The 19,129-nt window shown below is 37.9% G+C and overlaps 3 protein-coding genes across 7 annotated transcripts in view; 1 reads left to right on the top strand and 2 right to left on the bottom strand.

Annotated features, from left to right (window-relative positions):
• Positions 1–1,315: 1,315 nt before the first annotated feature.
• LOC116294074 (FGGY carbohydrate kinase domain-containing protein) lies at positions 1,316–6,072 on the top strand. 3 transcript variants are annotated; one of them, XM_031701605.2, is made up of 15 exons: positions 1,316–1,595; positions 1,684–1,851; positions 1,930–2,117; positions 2,192–2,253; positions 2,334–2,414; positions 2,900–3,028; positions 3,155–3,258; positions 3,349–3,456; positions 3,546–3,607; positions 4,522–4,678; positions 4,755–4,829; positions 4,934–5,054; positions 5,142–5,236; positions 5,318–5,379; positions 5,620–6,072. In XM_031701605.2, exons 1-15 carry the CDS (start codon positions 1,320–1,322, stop codon positions 5,702–5,704), a joined length of 1,773 nt encoding a protein of 590 aa, XP_031557465.1. In that variant the 5' UTR covers positions 1,316–1,319; the 3' UTR covers positions 5,705–6,072. The 3 variants fall into 3 exon arrangements, with proteins under 3 accessions (XP_031557465.1, XP_088886931.1, XP_031557466.1); XM_089030805.1 differs by having other exon boundaries at positions 5,600–6,072; XM_031701606.2 differs by lacking the exon at positions 2,334–2,414.
• Positions 4,194–13,741, bottom strand: LOC116308739 (pikachurin). Of its 3 annotated transcripts, XM_089030803.1 has the most exons (16): positions 12,625–13,741; positions 11,652–12,069; positions 11,005–11,336; positions 10,794–10,916; positions 10,328–10,565; positions 9,997–10,225; positions 9,723–9,903; positions 9,413–9,650; positions 8,699–8,927; positions 8,431–8,611; positions 8,272–8,344; positions 8,120–8,198; positions 6,883–6,944; positions 6,300–6,386; positions 6,104–6,204; positions 4,194–6,024 (listed from the first exon to the last, which is right to left on the bottom strand). In XM_089030803.1, exons 1-16 carry the CDS (start codon positions 12,722–12,724, stop codon positions 5,864–5,866), a joined length of 2,832 nt encoding a protein of 943 aa, XP_088886929.1. In that variant the 5' UTR covers positions 12,725–13,741; the 3' UTR covers positions 4,194–5,863. The 3 variants fall into 3 exon arrangements, 2 of the variants coding, with proteins under 2 accessions (XP_088886929.1, XP_088886930.1); XR_016119891.1 differs by lacking the exon at positions 4,194–6,024 and having other exon boundaries at positions 6,155–6,204; positions 8,283–8,344; XM_089030804.1 differs by lacking the exons at positions 4,194–6,024; positions 6,104–6,204; positions 6,300–6,386 and having other exon boundaries at positions 6,791–6,944; positions 8,283–8,344.
• Positions 13,742–13,868: 127 nt separating this feature from the next.
• Positions 13,869–19,129, bottom strand: part of LOC116308738 (ubiquitin carboxyl-terminal hydrolase 24) — a 31,709-nt gene continuing 26,448 nt past the window's right edge. Inside the window, exons 46-62 of the mRNA XM_031719218.2 lie at positions 18,709–18,847; positions 18,502–18,621; positions 17,830–18,095; positions 17,606–17,745; positions 17,386–17,530; positions 17,145–17,304; positions 16,982–17,071; positions 16,800–16,894; positions 16,615–16,728; positions 16,426–16,525; positions 16,225–16,344; positions 16,058–16,141; positions 15,265–15,492; positions 15,060–15,173; positions 14,788–14,853; positions 14,637–14,703; positions 13,869–14,536 (exon numbers count right to left, since the gene is read on the bottom strand). Of these exons, the coding sequence (XP_031575078.2) occupies positions 14,154–14,536; positions 14,637–14,703; positions 14,788–14,853; positions 15,060–15,173; positions 15,265–15,492; positions 16,058–16,141; positions 16,225–16,344; positions 16,426–16,525; positions 16,615–16,728; positions 16,800–16,894; positions 16,982–17,071; positions 17,145–17,304; positions 17,386–17,530; positions 17,606–17,745; positions 17,830–18,095; positions 18,502–18,621; positions 18,709–18,847 (2,431 nt within the window). The 3' untranslated portion in view covers positions 13,869–14,153. The remainder of the gene's footprint in view (positions 14,537–14,636; positions 14,704–14,787; positions 14,854–15,059; positions 15,174–15,264; positions 15,493–16,057; positions 16,142–16,224; positions 16,345–16,425; positions 16,526–16,614; positions 16,729–16,799; positions 16,895–16,981; positions 17,072–17,144; positions 17,305–17,385; positions 17,531–17,605; positions 17,746–17,829; positions 18,096–18,501; positions 18,622–18,708; positions 18,848–19,129) is intronic.

Genomic DNA, 19,129 nt, shown 5'->3' with positions numbered 1-19,129 from the left:
TTATTACTATTGTTATTATTATTATTATTATTATTATTACTATTATTATTATTATTATTATTATTTCGTGGGGGGGACCTGGCCCCCCCCCCCCCAAATGTTGGTTCTCAGTCAATCAAAACTGCGGTGATTATCACATAGCGTTAAATATAATATTTCAGTGCCCCCCCCCCCCCTCCCCAAAAATTTTCAGCTTCCGCTGCCCCTGCTGGTTAGTGCGCGGTCTTCTTTGCAAGAGGTTTGACTCGACTCCCATTCAGTGACCACACATCATTGTTTCGACTTCTTTCCTTTCCGTGTAGCTTTAATTAGCTTTAAATACCCTTAAAACGGAGCACTGATGGAAAGAGGGAGCGAAATGAACGCACCATCGGCCTCAGCAAGTTAATTAGTCAATGACCATTACGACCGACGTAAAATAAGGACACTTTACATTTACCTTTTTATGCATATGGAAAGCTAAAGAAATCCTTACCGGGGATTTTCCAACAAAATCCCCTTATTATAACATTTTTGTATAAATTTTTAAGTTTATGAGTTTTTTAATGTACCAAAACACTTCAGTGCAATAACGTCAAAAAAAGGTTTATTTCAAAAACTGGCGATAATGTTATCTTAGCAAGTCACGTGATATGTGACGTCATACACCCAAAATCGTTGGGGTGACTGACTGGACACGTGACTACATCCCTGCCAAGTTTCGTAATCACAGGTTGTATTGCCGTGGAGAAAGTGGGACAGGGGCCACCAGAGGTGCGTGGGGCCACCAGACGTGGGGCCACCAGACGTTTGGCACGATGGGGTCACCACAGGTGTGTAAGAATACGGCATGGGAAATGTTCAATTTCTATCTTATGTCTTTGTAAGTAGTTTTATGGACGTTTTATCGTTATGGTTTAGCCATAAAACGCTACTTATAGGTCACGTGACCTGTGACGTCACGCTGCCAGGGGGGTTGGTTACCATCAGCGTTGGCATACAAAGACTTTGGTAGTGCAATAACGTCAAAAAAAGGTTTATTTCAAAAACTGGCGATAATGTTATCTTAGCAAGTCACGTGATATGTGACGTCATACACCCAAAATCGTTGGGGTGACTGACAGGGCACGTGACTACATCCCTGCCAAGTTTCGTAATCACAGGTTGTATTGCCGCGGAGAAAATGGGACAGGGGCCACCAGAGGTGCGTGGGGCCACCAGACGTGGGGCCACCAGACGTTGGTGGAACGTGCCAACCCCTTCTCGATCGCAGGGCAATCTCGTACCCAGAGCCTGCGTTTCTTCTGTCCTGCGGTGGCCAGAAGAAACGCAATTCCCGAATGTTCCGTCACAACAAACATGGCGGCACACTAGCAAGATTCAAACTGCACTCCACTGCAGGCTTACACGGCCAGGTTGTATCCTATGTATTTATGATGGATTCGTATTATATTGGAGTAGATGTCGGGACGTCTAGTGTACGAGCTGGTCTTGTGTCAAGTAATGGGCGCCTTATTGATTACTGTAGCCGACCTCTTCAAATATGGCATTATGGATCAGATTATTATGAACAGTCGTCAAAGGAGATCTGGACAAACGTGTGTGAAGTTGTCAAGGTATTTCTTAATCTATATTAAGTACCTAAAGGCTTTTTCGATTAGTTCTGCGTGCTTTAACACCTTTTCTTTAACTAATATATTATAGAGTATTTCTGATAAGATCAAAGACAAAAAAACTGTCCATGGAATGGGATTTGACGCAACATGTTCATTGGTTGCTTTGAACTCTAATGGTGATGGAGTCCCAGTTAATAAATTTCAAGATCCCAATAGGAATATTATTATGTGGCTGGATCATCGAGCGATCAAGCAGGTATACTAACAACCCATTCGAGAAAGGGATGTTTTTTGCAACTTCTAAAAATGAGTGATTGTCTTTCCAAAAATTCAGGCAGAACTCATTAACAACACAGGCCATGAAGTCCTTAGGTATGTTGGTGGAGCTCTGTCACCAGAGATGCAAGCAGCAAAACTTCTTTGGCTAAGAGAAAATCTTCCACGTGTTTGTTGGAATGAAACATCTGTGTTCTTAGATCTACCAGAGTACTTGACCTACAAAGCAACTGATCAGTTAACAAGGTATAATCATTTTATTGCCCACTTTCCCATCGCATTTAATGCTATTTTCCTATTCATGTTATATGTGTCTTTAGATCCATGTGTTCATTAGTTTGTAAATTCAATTACATGGGCCATGAAACACAAAAACCAGCAGGTATGTAAGCATTTGCTTTGTCATTATTGTTCTGGGCATAAGTGAGTGTGAGCAGGGATATTTTCATTTTTTGGTTCAAGGAACAACATCCGGTTGGATAGACTCATATTGGGAAAAAATTGGGCTTGAAGAGCTGCCTTTGTGTGGGTATTCAAAGCTAGGTACTGTATCTATTTATGTAAGTATTAATCATGTGATAATACCTCCAGTCCTGAATTCTGTTGTGCACAGGGTTAACTTAGAGTTGTGTAGAATATTCACATGTTCTAGTTAAGGTCAATGGAATTTCAAAGTGTTTGCATTGTTGAGGTTGTGTTTTCTTTACTTTATGATTTCTTTATTTATCTATTTATTACAAACTTCATTTATGATAATTTTGAAATAGATAATAAAACGGTTACATATAAATGGTTGCATATGAAATTAATATTATAATTTGGCAAGACGTAAGACAAAAATTACAGATACTACCACTTCTTTACTTTACCGGATGATGACCTGATGATTGGTATGTGTATATTTTGATGCTGAAACATGGGTAACCCTGAGTAAATGAGTCTGTAAGTGTTTAGGAACCAAAAAAAAAGGTCTATAATTACAATGGCACTTGATGATGATGATATACAACAGGATATTTTTCTTGAAGGTGTAAAAGCAGCAGAGCCTGGTGAGCATCTGGGTCAAGGCTTGACAAAAATAGCAGCAGAGCAAATGGGATTATGGGAAGGCTGTCCTGTAGGCTGTTCTCTCATAGACGCACATGCAGGAGGAGTTGGTAATTTAGTAGTTAAATGTTGAATGAATTTCTGAGTAAAATATCATAGATTGTGGTGGTAAGGAAAAGGCAGGGAGAGATGAATAATCTATTTTGACAGACTGATGATGTACAATGGTGTTGTAGGAGTTATTGGAGCTGATGCAAGTGGCAGTGGTTTGCCATGTGAAAACCAGCCAATCACAAATCGTCTGGCTCTGGTCTGTGGAACATCTACATGTCACATGGCAGTAAGCTTTTTTTTTTGAGTTTTGAAAATTGTGAGCAGGTCTTGTACTACTAGTATTAATAATGTTATTTATTTATCCTATATTGAATAGATCAGTGAGAAGCCTATGTTTGTTAAAGGAGTATGGGGACCATATTATTCTGCTATGGTGCCAGGCCTTTGGTTGAATGAGGGAGGTCAAAGTGCAACTGGAAAACTGGTGATAAATTGTCAGATTGTAATGTGTTGATAATTGTAATGTCCAGTAGTTTTTTTTTATAAACAGCCACATTTCCTTTGTTTGTCAAGATCGATCACTTAGTAGAAAACCACCCAGCATACAGGGAAGTACAGGAATTTGCAAAAACAAAGTAAGATATCTAGTAACTGAAATATTGCAAAAGCTGTGTTTCTATAATTTCAGCTATAGAGCATTTTCACATGACGTCACAGCGGCCATTATGGGGCACCAAAACAATACATTTTCTATCCTCCGGGATATGAACTCTATTTTTATGCAAATACTGTGCAGAAAGTTTCTATTGTTTATGGCTGCCTTCTCACATGAGTGAAAACGCTCTATACATATCTTCAAATTTAAATGCAAATCAAATGTATATGGTAATGGAAAAATTATAGTTCTAAGAAAAATAAAATACTCGCACAGCTGTTGATTTTTACTCAACTCTTTTTGGCATATTTTTTGTGGCAAATATATATAATTCAATTTGGTTTATTGTTAAAAATTAACGATTGGTTTTTTATCTGTCATAATTATAATTTTTATAACTTTCTTTTGGCTCTGCAGTCTCCTGTGCCCCAACCCCCACCCCATCAATTACTGAAATATAAAGATAAAATAATTGGAAATTTTTTGTAGCTTGTTCACTTTCTATAATGATAATAATAATAAACTAAACTAAGAATTTTGTAAGCAAAATTGAAGGAAATTGTAAATAAAGATAATAATAAAAATTTTATTCTCAAACGAGCATTACTTGACATCTCAATGCTCTTACAGTTTATGTGTAAAATATAGAATTATCACATGCTGAGAGCCTGACATCACCCCAACTGGCAAGTCTACAAGCAACGGAATGAGCAAAAATTATGTCAGACTCCCAACATGAAGAAATGAAGAAAGGAAAGCTAATAATAAGAATAAATGTCAATTATTTTATCATCATAATAATAACGATAATAATAATAATAAAAATAATTAAAATATTGAAGAGCAGTTCCATGTAAGGAGCCATGTTGATTCTAGCTATGTGTTATGTTGTAGGGGTACATCAACATATGAAGAGCTTAATAGGGTGGTCATCCATCTTAGTAATCAGAAGGGGCTGATGAATCCTGCCTTTCTTGCACAACACTTCCATGTTTTTCCTGATTTCCATGGCAACAGGTCGCCTATTGCTGATCCTAACTTAAAGGGAATGGTGAGGAAAGGTTTAAAACATCATGTCTTTCTGTTACTTTGCATTCCTCTTTCCTCATAATATTACTTTTGAACAGATTTGTGGGCTATCATTGACTTGTGACATTGAAAACTTAGCTGTCTTGTATGTTGCAACAATGCAGGCTCTTGCTGTGAGTAAATCCACAATTGTCCATAATTGTCTTTGTAATATAAATGAGGTAGAAGGTAAAATAGTGATGCTTGCTTGATTAAGGTATGATTCTATTTCATTTAGCATGGAACACGTCATATTGTTCAAAGTATGAATGCATCTGGTCATGACATTAACACACTATTCCTTTGTGGTGGACTGAGTAAAAACTCACTCTTTGTACAAACACATGCAGATATAACAGGTAATATTATTGTTGATCAGCAGGAGTGTTTATGAGAGTATCTTCTTTAACCAACTGATTCAAATCTTTATCATTCAACACGTAAAGGAATGCCATGTGTTCTACCACGAGAAAGTGAGTCCATTCTTTTGGGAGCAGCAATTCTTGGTGCATGTGCATCTGGTCATTATGGAACTATCCAGGTCTGTATGCGGTGTGCTCTTTTTAACAATAACAAACAAAAAATCAACAGTTACTGATTTCTTTCTATTTTTCTATTATAGGAGGCTATGAAGAAAATGACTGCCATAGGTGATATATATCTCCCTGATGACAGATTTAAAAGGTGAGTCTTTGTTCTATCACTTACCTGCCTTTTGGATCTATTAACATCTATAAATTATCTTTGTGTATTTCACCTTAGCATAAGGGTTTGGCTGGTGTTTTGTATTTGGTTGCCCCCTGATCCCTGACCCACATCCCTAGTTTACACTTATAGTTGTAAGAAATGATGCAGCATCCATGTGTCCCAAAGCACAAATCTATATCAACACATATACTTGTAGTTGTTCTCTTTCTCCTCTAGCTTTCATGACAAGAAGTATAAAGTCTACCATCAAATGTTGAAGAATCAAGATGAATATCGACAAATCATGGATGATCAAAAATAAAAAAAATTGATATTCAGAAAATTTAATAATCAATAATATTTTCTAATTTTTGTCAAGCAATATAAATAAATGCTTGAATGATATACTATTTTAAATGTAATATATTGTTATTCTTATATTTGACATTAGTTAATTTTGTTAAAGCATTTATGTTAAACATTAATGAATGCTGGAAGTACGATATAGCCGTGCTTTTATTTGACTCGAGACTTCATTCTTGATGTCAACCCTCTTTCCACCAATCATGAGTTCTCTGATACTGCCTTGAAAAGTTGGCCAATTACTTCCTTTTATCAGTGCAGCCTGGGATGGGAATCCACCTAACACAAATAACATTAATAATTCATTAAAAGCATTCTTCAATTTTATATCATTGACACTAAAAGTCAGCTTACTCACCGAGAAGCATTTCCCCTGGGTGGAATCGTAAGAAAAATCTATCAACTAACTTCTTTCTTGGAGTACCACTATCGATTTGGACAAATAATGTTGACAAAGTCCTACAGAAATTAGATGAATGGATATATGAATATATATAACACTTATATACGCTTGATTAGTAGCTAGTAGGATTATAATATCAGTGTGCAATCACCTTCGAATCAAAACTTTGTGCCATAATCCATCGTTAATGCGGGTTCTTGATTTGATGAACGTATCTTGGTGATTTTTTCTCTTGATTCTATAAAGAGAAGTGTGTACCATTTATCGTTCTTTATCACATGATAAGGATTACAAAATGGATTTTTGACACTGCCCAAGCAACAATATTGTACTAAGCGTACTCCGGCATGTCCAATTTACCCAACATAGTGAAGCATTACTGACCAAATGAGCATGCATCAAGGGCTAGACAATTTTACATTTAGGCACAAACATCAATGCCATCTGATTCCATGACCCACACAGTTTGATATCTCATTAGCCAATGAGCATTTCAACAACCATCTATCAAAGCCGCAATAAAGAATTATATCTTGAGGGAGATTTTGAATTGAAGAGTGAATTAAAGATTTTAGACGATTAAAGTCTTAAATTCAGTCCAAATCTCCCTCTCCAAGCTATATATATATTTATTGCAGTTCTTTGATAGATGGTCGTTGAAATATTAGTCTGCAAACGATACATCAAACTTAGCAGGTCACACTTCAAGGATAATGGTAGTAAATATAGCTTACCTAACTTGAAGAAATCCATCGGTTAAACCAACCAAAAACCAGCTGCTGTTTGCTAATAGTGGCTGTAAAAAAAACAATCATAATGCAGCAATAAGCATGATGTCTTCAACTTACTCAAAAAAAATCTTTGCTACAGCAGTTGCGCACACGTAATTTTACTATTGCATGTCATTACAGTATTAAGTTAAAAGCGATATTAAACAATTGCGCACATGTAATTTTACTATTGCGTGTCATTACAGCATTACATTAAGGGATATAAAGCAGCTGCGCACACGTAATTTTACTATTGCGCGTCATTACAGTATTAAGTTAAGGGATATAAAGCAGTTGTGCTCACGTAATTTTACTATTGCGCGTCATTACAGTATTAAGTTAAGGGATATAAAGCAGTTGCGCACATGTAATTTTACTATTGCGCGTCATTACAGTATTAAGTGAAGGGATATAAAGCAGTTGTGCTCACGTAATTTTACTATTGCGCGTCATTACAGTATTAAGTGAAGGGATATAAAGCAATTGCGCACATGTAATTTTACTATTGCGCGTCATTACAGTATTAAGTTAAGGGATATAAAGCAATTGCGCACATGTAATTTTACTATTGCGCGTCATTACAGTATTAAGTTAAGGGATATAAAGCAGTTGCGCACACATAATTTTACTATTGCGCGTCATTACAGTATTAAGGGATATAAAGCAGTTGTGCTCACGTAATTTTACTATTGCGCGTCATTACAGTATTAAGTGAAGGGATATAAAGCAATTGCGCACATGTAATTTTACTATTGCGCGTCATTACAGTATTAAGTTAAGGGATATAAAGCAGTTGCGCACACGTAATTTTACTATTGCGCGTCATTACAGTATTAAGTGAAGGGATATAAAGCAATTGCGCACATGTAATTTTACTATTGCGCGTCATTACAGTATTAAGTTAAGGGATATAAAGCAGTTGCGCACACGTAATTTTACTATTGCGCGTCATGACAGTATTAAGTGAAGGGATATAAAGCAGTTGCGCACACGTAATTTTACTATTGCGCGTCATGACAGTATTAAGTCAAGGGATATAAAGCAGTTGCGCACACGTAATTTTACTATTGCGCGTCATGACAGTATTAAGTCAAGGGATATAAAGCAGTTGCGCACACGTAATTTTACTATTGCGCGTCATGACAGTATTAAGTCAAGGGATATAAAGCAGTTGTGCTCACGTACTATGACTAGTCATTACCTGATGGACAAAGAATATTACTCCTCTTCTTAATAACGTTTTTATATCGATTCGGATGTTTGTGTTGAATCCAGAAATCCTTAAAAATGAAAGGAAACAAGAGTATTGCACTGTTCGAGTATTTAAGAAACTGGACTCGATTTCACACTAACCTCTTAGTTACCTTCTTTCTGTTAATCGTGAAAAATGATTGTCCATCAAATTCATAACCATCAATTGAGACAGCTGAAATCAAACACGTTTTAATTGAAATTTAACTTTATTGAAAATACAATGGAGTGAATAAATGGAAAGAATTAACTGATGAGCACCTTCTTCACACATCTTGCCCGTATAACCAAAAGGACACTGACACTTAAAACTTTCCATACTCGCATGACATAACCCTTCATTCATGCACATGTAGTGCGTGACACACACATGATCACAGTTGACTACGTTGACACCAGAATGAGGTGAAGACAAGACAAGAGACTTTGAATTCACCGTGATCTATAAAAAAAGATGGCAAAAAAGGAATATTATTACAGTTCTTGTCACGGTCAGATCAAGCGAAATAATTTAAATCATGTAACACACCTTTTGTATGCATCCAACAAATCCTGTTTTCATTCCAATGGATAGTGGCTGTTTTGAGTAGTCCTTCATGCCTCCAATGAATAAATGATTGTGGAAAGTGATACGGCTAAAAGAGCCTGGGGATTTCCCAAGTACAGCAACCCCATCATCCAAAACCAACTTTCCCTTGTTTCCACTTCTTGAAAAGGTAATGGTGTGCCACTGGTCAACAGTTACAGATAGGTGGCTTCTGAAAGTATCATAACATAAAGTACATTACTTTTACATTACTAAAGACATGCAGATTCCCTGCTAGCAGAGCCTATTTTCCTTTTGTTTTGGTGGAGTGAGAAAAATAGACTCTGCCGATGTACGCGCCTGCGTGGCATAACTTAGCAACGCTGTCATGATTTTCACAGCTGCTCTCGTCAAACAACGTTTGGCGCCACGATGTGTTACATTAGCTCATGCGCACTACATGTACCCGGTTAAAAACCGGTTTTAAAACTGGTTTTGTTCTTCCACGATTGCGGACAGCGGCGTATCAAATGAAACGCTCTACATCGGCAGAGTCTCTCTCCTCCCCGCCTAAAAGAAGGGAGAGAAAGAGAGAGACTCTGCTAGCAGGGAAACATGCAGACAGAAGTGAATGATTCGTTAACATGGAAACCAATGCCAAACAGAAATCCCTCTTAATCCTATAACGTTTAAGAAGATAATTCACTCATAACTCACCGTATTAAGACTGGACCAGAACCACAGTCAAACATATACTCCACCCTCCCGTCCCTCAATGCCAAAGAAACAAAGTCCACCGACTTTTCGTCGTGTTGTCCGCTAAATAAAATCAATCCTGTTGCTGTCTTTGCTTTCAAAACCAGGCTAATGGAAAATCCCTTCTCTGATTCTTTACCAAGAGAGGGATAGGCGAGGTAGGAACTACCAGCAAACGATGGCATCTTTACCGTTAGCTCTAAAACATACATTCATAGATATTATTTAATATGAATGCAATCAAATGAGAATATTAATGAATAAAACCAACCTTTCTCGCAGAACATTCCCGTATACCCAACATAACATTCACATTTAAAGTTATCCATGTCAGCGTGACAGGTACCACCATTAAGGCATATAGGTTGCGTGACGCACACATGATCAGAGTTATCAACATTGATCCCAGAAAGAGGGGAAGTGAGATCCATTTCTCCGTCATTGATTGTAACCTTTAATAAAAAACAAGATTCAATGATTATGGAGCGCGCATAGTCAGTGCGATGCCAATTATAGGATGGTCAGTCCGTTTCGACTTTCCGTACCTTCTGAATGCAACCTGAAAACCCCCAATTCATGCCAACCTCGTATGGCTGCTGTTGGTATCCTTTCATTCCGCCAACAAACAGATTCTGACGTAAACGTATGTGACGTAGGCGACCTTGGGATTTACCGAACACGGGCTCCTCGTCATCCAAAGTCAAACTTCCTTGGGCTCCATTTCTCCAGAGAGTGATAGTGTGCCAGTGATCCACCATGATCGTGTTTTTGCTCCTATGAAATAGTTATATTGTACTATACTTAAGTAACTGTTGAGATGAATGCAACAATGTATGTATGCAGTCTGTTATGTCCAACGGATCCTTATCATTTTACCTTATCACAGCAGGTCCTGATCCACAGTCAAACATGAATTCTATATTTCCTTCTCTTAAAGCCAGCGAAAAGAAGTCTCCTTGCCCACTGGTGCGATCGGCGTTCAACATGATAAGCCCAGTGTCTGACATTGGCTTCAAGACAAGTCTTATTGTGAATGACTTTGATGAAATATCTCCAAGGGATGGGTAAGTCAAGTAAGAATTTCCAGTGAATGAAGGAATTTGCAACGACATCTCTGCGGAAACGGCACAAGATATATCAATTATTTCAAAATCAATTATGGAGAGAAAGGAGCCCCAGTGTAGCAAACATATAATCCCTTCAGTAAAATGATTTCAATTGTTTGTTGTTCAGTTTGAACTTTTGCAAACAATTATTTGTGATTTTTTACTTTGTCTTATTCTCTTCACCTGTTATTCCATTCATCAAAGAATTAATCGCATAAAGAATAAAACAAAATTACCACGCTCACAATGCTTGCCAGCGGTGCCTAACGGACATGCGCATACAGGTTCCCCTGTATCGGAGAAGTGGCAAGAATCCTTGACTTGACATTGACATTCTTGCAGAGAATTGGTGCATTCATCTGTAACAAGTAAAGATAGTAAAAGCTTTAATAGCTTTTAGGGTTAGGATTGAAATTCGGCATTGAACAGATTTCGCTGAATACCTACCTATGTTGTGTGCTCTAACTACTTCTCCACCAGGAAATCTCAAATCCATTCTTTTCCCATCAACGACAAGACTCTTAACACAGCCCTTAAAACCAGCGCTGTAGGATATATTTTCTTTTGTTAACCGGTTGTCGGGTATACCCCCAAGGTACAGTGGTGCGAGTAAATCCATTTGCTCTTGGTTACGAGTGGTGGATCCTCTGATTAGCAGACCATGATCAAGCATGAGATATCCATCACGCCGGTCACGAAACACCACCACTTTGTGCCAGATGCCGAGGGTAATATTTTGAGCTGTCTGTAATACTGCTATATCACCACCATTGCTGAACCTTTTGAATACGAAAAAATAAATAACTCACCGATACTATAAAACAATAAAGCCAAGAATGGGTGCTCTTCCATGACAGAATTACGAAGTGTGTTGGATTTCTTCCACTGCTGGAACGCTATCAGTTCAACGTGTGTTGCGAGCATTCACAAGAGAGTTAAAAAAACAAAGCATGGCGGCCATTGTGGTGCCGTTAACAATGGATGCTAATAAGAAATATCTTGTTTAAATGGCACCAACGCTCCCCCGAGATGCCGCGATGACGTATCTTGCAATCGAAGAATTCTGCTATCATGTTATGATAAAAAAAACTCACCTCAATTCGACTTTTCTTTTTCTGAGTACAAGAGCAAAAAAATCCTTTTGGTTACTTGTTGGTCCTCCACTAAACAACAACAAACCATCTTCAGAGTTTGCCTTGAAAGTGATGGTAAGTTCAAACGATCTTCGTGCCGTGAAGGGAAGTTTGGGTAAAACCATAAAGGAATCACCATGAAACAGAGGTTGCCCAATTAAATACATAATATTTGTTGAATCCTTTGAATCTTGCAAGGTCTTTAAAGACATTGTCGACATGCTATTTGGGCTGTCTTCGTGTACAGGGCTCGCCGACGCAGTCTGTGAAGTTTCAGTTCGGATGGGCTCGCACCCCTCCTTTTCATAGTCACAAATTGTTATATTTTTTAAAATTTCGTCTCCTGACATTTTTCTTCCACTTCCATTAAAGATCGGGCCTAAAAAGTTACAGTGGTCAATAGCATTCATAAATACAACACTTTGTAGATGGTAATTGAAAAAGGGTACTCCCGAGTCTGTTGTTACTTTCGTGTCTTTAGCACTTCTGATCAAACCTCTCGGAATAAGGTTTGCTATAACATCAGTCACGTAACTTATCCATGCATCTCCATGCAGCAAATGGTTAGAAACGACTGCGCACACATTATGCACCGAATAAAATATTTCAACAAAAACTATATCAGAAGGTAAACTACATAAAAAGAAACTATCTGGAGACCCAAGTTTGACGTCTATTGTTCAAATACATTAAACAAACAAGACATATCATATCAGTAATACTATTAACGATACAATAAGCACTTGTAAATATACAAATTAGTATTGCCACACCAAGACTAATACTAACGTGTTACTTTAAGTGTAGATCATGAGCTAATTTGCACAGCACTTTCAAATTCGATCCGATGATTTAGTTCGGCAAAAATCTATAGCAATCAGAACAAACAACTGGAGGGCAGGACTGATACGAAAACAAGTCATGTGCCACTCACCGGCTCTGATGTAATTCAGTTGTAGGAGTAACAAGCACATCACAGCAAGAAATACTGAAGACGGAAGGAGAGACTTTAACAAGATCATTGTTTGTCGCATGATCTTCTTGTAGGTACGTTTCGCCTGTATATCCTAGTTTCTGAAATTAGTCTTGGAAAAGGTTGGGAGAAAAATATACCCCAGATCAGTAGGGTTAATGTCACGTTCGACAGAGGCTCTCTTTGGGAAACTTGAATGTGAGCGAATAACTGTTTGGAAAAACAAAGTTAATTAGGCAATAATGCTGCCGGCATCAATTGAAGTAAGTGACTTATTAGTTGTGTCAAAAGAAACAAACAAAAGTTACTTCTAAAATTAAAATATTAGCGTTACGTCAAACCCTTGGGAATTCGTCAAATGACGCCATTTGTCTCGCTAAGGTAAGGCGATGTCGGCCGCAAAGCAAACCATGTTGATAATCGAAACATTTTCAAGATACCCAAGTAATACTACTAAAGGTCAACAAGCAGTTTTAAGTGAATTGATCATAGAACGAAAGATTCACTTTTTTGTTTTTACTTTTCTTGACGAGTGTTAGAGGCGCCTCAGTAAAGCAACGTAAAACTTTAAGTAAATGCGTCTAGGATTTTAGACTGGGTCTTAATCTTTATTGTCGTGTCTTTTCTCTTATCCTGAAGAAGTATTATACACGAATTCCCGCCCCGCCGCCCGCCAGTCTGTTTGTCGACTCTTTGAGCCTTTGTCTTTTTTGTTTAAATTTTTTTAGAGAGAGTACATTTTCTACAACAAAAGGCATGCATAGACTGATCGTCTGTACTTGAATTTCGGATACAATAATGAAGAAGTTTGAACGACTGAGTGAGATGACATGATATCTATCAGAGTTATTAACACACTAAACTTTTTGGTAAGAAAAAATAAAGAAAAGGTTAGGATGCCGGATGGTAGAGAAAATTATTGTGTTTGTGGCAAGAAAGATGATTCAATTAAAAAAAAACTGTCCTTCCGTGCGGATTTGTTTTTCTTAGCCAATCCAGTGGTAAAGTTAATAGACGTAAGTGAAAGTTGAGGTAAAGATAATATTATGTTATATACACTTGCTAAACAAGGGAGCGTCATGCCTATTTACAACTGATTCTCTTTACTTCCATCTAACAATGATTCAAATATTATACACCAAATAATAACCAAGTTAATGTTCGTATTTCTTTATGAATATTTAAGGGAAAAAGCTAAAAAAGCATTTATATAAAAACCTTTAATAGTGACTGACGTGCAGCAACAGCATAGAATACCTTTTCTAATCCAAATATCTGCAGACTGTTTAGTGACAGTTCATCAGTAACAGGTCAAATGTGTATACAATCTTTGTTAAGGGGAGTATCGAAACCACATAATTTATAAAATATTGCCTGAAATACATTTCCCCTTTTGCATTCTTTACATATAAATCTTGATATATCAATATATCATATCATTTATCATTACAGACTGAATCGCATGCATCAACCCCTGACGCAAAAAGAGCTTAAGAATTTGTTGGCTCTTTATCCCAGTCTTCAGAACCATTTAAAACGACCGAATCATCGAGCAAATTTGTAGCCTGACTTGGATCGATATCTTTAGCTTCTAGCTCAGTAAGAAGCGCGGTGGCTTCTGCCAGGGTATCAGCTGCGCTTGAGGTGCGCTGGAATGTTCTACTCGTTGAGTATTCATTTGATGTTGTTGACTGTGGTGTCCAATAATGTTCATTCATTTTGGTTTTCAACCAATGAACAGCCCATTGCCAGCGAGTTGAATTCTGTAGTAAGTAGTCTTTCGCTGTTGGACAGCGGTGAGCAAGCTGTACCAGAAACTTAATGCACTGGTATGCCCGCCGACTGTCACCAAGATTGCTGGACTTGACAATGGCTGAGGAATAGAACATGGAAATATGTAACAAACAATAATATAATATTATATTATATTATATATATTATATATATCAACAGAACAAGTACAAAATCATTACCGAGTACTCCATCGTTATCATCTATGGCACTTTTGATGCGCACTAGTTGAAGCGGATCCTCTATCACCTGTCATATCACAGTCAGTAGATAATAGTTACTATATACACGTACTTGGACCACACATGATAAGTAGTACACATAAGTACTTACGAGGAGACCAACAAGTGTAGTAAACACATTCTTCATGTCATTTGCAGGAACATTACCAAGTTGGCCCTAAACCGAAAGCACATTTCGTATAACACAGCTACTATGAAAACTAACCAAGAACCCTGGTTGGTTATGAACGACCCAACCAGTAAAGCCTGGCATAGTACAGGATAGTTTATTCGTGTTTATTCAGCTTTATATTATGAATGAAAATGAAAAATAAAAATAAACCTGATATTGTAAAGTGCGCAGCGTCAAGACGCTTTTCTTACCTTGAGATGTTTTAGGACTTCACAAGAAAATTGTTCATTACACCAACTACAGTGTATAAACATGTTGGTGATGTGCGGACAAGTATCAGCAACTTCACAAATAGCAGATGTTGCCTGTATGATACACAACGATTCAATTATTAGTAACTGGTATATCATTCATATACATTACTGACACTGGTCAGTAAGTCTGCCGGCACATTACCTCTCTTATGTAGCGATCAGCATTAGCACCAAATAGAGCATCATCTATTTCCTGCGGCATAGCAATAAGCCTCTCATGCCTAAAAGCATCCAGGAAAATAGGTCTAGCATTATCCGTTTCCAGGGTAACTCTTGCAGATACGTCACAGCTACATACTAATGTTGCTATTGCAGCATAAAGACCAGTGAATTCTTGAGACTGAATCGAGCTCCAGCGGCGGTTGCTACTCTGTAAAGATTCAAGTAATACAAAACACAGTACACTTAGACTACACGACGAGCACTAACCCGTATTCAGTAATACTACTACTAATAAAAATAACTATTATCAATAATAGTAATAACCGCGTCCCGATTGGTTCAGTGTAGGGACCTTAAGAAGGGTAACGAGGGTAACCTATTGCTTTCTTCTTCTATTGTGAGTGCGACTGATGGCAGTGAGTGTTACTGTATTCTAGTGAGTGCTACTGTATTGTAGTGAGTGCTGCATGCGAGCTTAAAGCATCCTCAGAAAAGTCTCTGGATGGTTCGAAACATCCGTATGCTCCGTGCCGCACATAAAGTGAGCTGGCAAGATCGTATTACGAACTGCGAGTTGTACGGTAGCCTCCTAAGGATCTCGAACAAGATGGCCTGGCGGAGACAGGCACAAAAATGGATGCCTGTAACAGTGAAGATATGACTCATCGTGACGAATGGGACTCCAACCGTGCAATTTGGCTGAGGCCACCTTGAAAATGTCACGTGTCACCCCCTCTAAATAAAGTTGTTTTACTTATTTCTTTACTACTTACGTATTCAGATGACGACCCAACAAGAAAACTGAGAAAAAGTTTGAATGCTCCTCTTGCTATCAAGTGTTCACACGTCTTAATGTTCTGTTTTACAAAATAAAAACAAAAAAATTTATAATCTAACACTGATCCAGCAACAAAGGTGCTGAGGTAAAGTTGAGGCGTACCATAATCGCATATCTGTTAAGTAGCCAAAAGTAGTCAGCACAAGTCTTATGGTGATCGATAACCTCTCGGTTACACATTGCAAGAAGGGCTTCTATCAATGCATAAAATGGTCCCGATCCCTAAAATACAAAGTGACAGTGAGAATTGGAGCTATTGAAAAAGACAATTAAAAAATAAATGCCAGGTATACTATTACTTACAACAACACCATTGTGATGTATGTAGTTCTCGAAAGCCAAGCCAAGAATTCGCGAAAAAGAAGATCGAACTTCCTGTGATGGGGCTTCAAGGAGGAATGGTCTGTACAAACAGACAAAAAAGCGACAATCATTCATTACACAGTAAAGTGAAACTATATACGTTATAGCTAGGTGCTAGTATTGACTTACTTGATGTAGCCTTTGCCTCTTTCACCAGACAAAAATTGGACGAACCACGTACATGCTTCATTATTACCCCTCAACAAATGTTCAATGACACTACACCATTCCTCGGTTTCGTTGCTGTTGGCCAACAGAATACAATCAAGTCACTTACCATTCTACTCTCTATCCGGCATGCCACTCCTACTAACCGTAACTTTCTGGTCGTTCTGAAGTACGTGTTGAACAGAAACTGAATAGATAACTGTAAACTGCATACGGCGAATAACAACTGCTTGTTGGTCCTCTAAAAAAACATTTTGAAAATTAAAGACAAAGAAAGAAGAACTGATTCAACCTTCACCCTAGACATATGTTAAAATGGTAGACTTACATTACAAGAAGCCAGGTTAAGTATGAATTTAAAATAGTCGTGATTGTACACATCCCGATTCTGCATAAATTGGAGATTCTCAGCATGGACCTGTGTTTAAAATAACATCCTTCTTTGTCAAACGAATGTACAAACGAACGAACGACATGGATAACATACTAACCATTCTCTGTATACTGGCAGGCATTTTGTCTTTAAAGATTCCTTTACGTTCACCCTTCTGTAAAAGAGCCGTCAGTTGACTTAACCCATCACTACGTGTGGGTGATGGCGGACCAGAACTTGAAGAGATAGATGATGACGATGGAGATGGAGGGCCAGACCTAAACCACACATTTCAACTGAATCAGCACTGATCCTAGCCGCTACATTTAAATGTATTTATTCAGTAATTTTTGACTTACCTTCCTTCGATTATAACCTCTTGTCGAATCAGCGGTCCTCGACCACAATTCAATAAGTTGTTCTGGAGTTTATTAGTATCGATCGCCTCGTAGAACAACATGTAACCACTCCAATATCTATGACGTGTTTCGGGGTACGAATTCACTATGGACAAAAAACAATGCTGTTACTGTTTTCATAATTGTTTAAATTCAGCGACGGAAAAAGAGGCATGAATACCAGTATCATAAACAGTAGCTTTATATGTTCCTCCAAAACATTCTGCCTCCAGAGTCTCGTCGTTCATGTCAAATTCTTCAACAGTTATATCATTGTATTTATACCATTTGCCTTTGCCATTGGAGGTGTCATAAACAGTCCTGAAAAAGAGCAGTGAATTCGTCATTACAACTATAATTTAAGTTAGGTTAAATCTAAGGATAAGATAAGGTATAATAACGAACCTTCTGTCTTTAATAAACGAGTAGTAATGTCCAGCATTAGCTTGTCCACTGTGCACAATGATTCCAACCAATTCGTATGTTATGTCAGAGGGAACAGTCGTAACACTATTGCAGGACTGCACAGAATTTAGTGATTGGCTAGAAACAGACTTGGACAAGTCAGTCACGCTGCCATTTTCACTAAATGTGTCGTTCTGGAAGTTGGATTGTTCGCGGCGAGCTACACCTTCAACAGTATATGGTTCCATGTTCAATAACCAAGGAAACTGAAAAATATTTTGTATCTTAAATATTCATTGCCATGAGTAGAAAACAAGATACAATAATTACTGTGTTTTACACACCGTTTTCTGTTTTATAATTTTGTTTGCATTTGGAGCTTTAAATTCCTACGGTATCATATTCATTCTCGGTAACCCAAGGTAACAATCTGTCGCTCGTGTAAAATATGTCACTCGTTTCTATATTGTAGCGAGAAACGAGCGACATATTTTTACACCTGGGTTACCGAGGATGTATCAGTGTCCTCAAAATATGTACTCATTCAAATCGACAGATATGCAGAGGGAAGGAGGGAAGGAGGGAAGGAGGGAAGGAGGGAAGGAGGGAAGGAGAGAAGGAGGGGTGGCTTCAACTCCTAATCTCTGGTGTTCAAGCTGCGAAATCACCTACCTCAAAATGATCATCAAATTTGAGAGCACGGCCTGCTTCCCAGTCGTAACCAAACCTTTTGAGCTGTATCACCAGTAAGGGAGGTAAGGACTTGATGCACATACGCTTCACGGTCGTTCTCTGCATATAGGTACGAAAATTCCATAAGCATGCACTCATACATAATCTTATTAGTGAGAATAGGCGGATCTCTGAACTCATACATACTCTTTCGTTACACTTCTCACAGAAGTACGCATTGTCACCCTCTAGTATTTCTCCATTCACGAACTGTTCTAATGAGTCTTCTAGACGAAGATTCTTGACTGTCACAGGCAGTGAATAGAATGCTTCCTCGCGTTCGTATCTAACAAAATAAAACCATATCATTTATTTATTTATTTAATGACTTTACAACCAGATGTTTATATCTAATTGAGGGCATGGTCAACAGGACAAGAGTCCCATGTAAAGAACAGCCTTTTTGAATACTAGGTGAATAAAGCCTGATTTCCATTTTATCATTGAGATTGCCCAAAAACTTGATTCAACGTTCGCAGCGATCGTGATGTTTCTATTTGATCTTTGGGATAACTGCAATTCATTAAATCGTTTGGCCAACACAATGGACTTGACAATTGGCATCAAG

The sequence above is a fragment of the Actinia tenebrosa genome, unplaced genomic scaffold (genome assembly GCF_029948245.1).
Source record: "Actinia tenebrosa isolate PJP-AT-01 unplaced genomic scaffold, QUT_ActTen_1.0 PGA_scaffold15__27_contigs__length_11533743, whole genome shotgun sequence".
Lineage (NCBI taxonomy): Eukaryota > Metazoa > Cnidaria > Anthozoa > Actiniaria > Actiniidae > Actinia > Actinia tenebrosa.
Note: the sequence above shows the minus strand (reverse complement) of the source record. Positions and strands in the feature narration are given on the sequence as shown.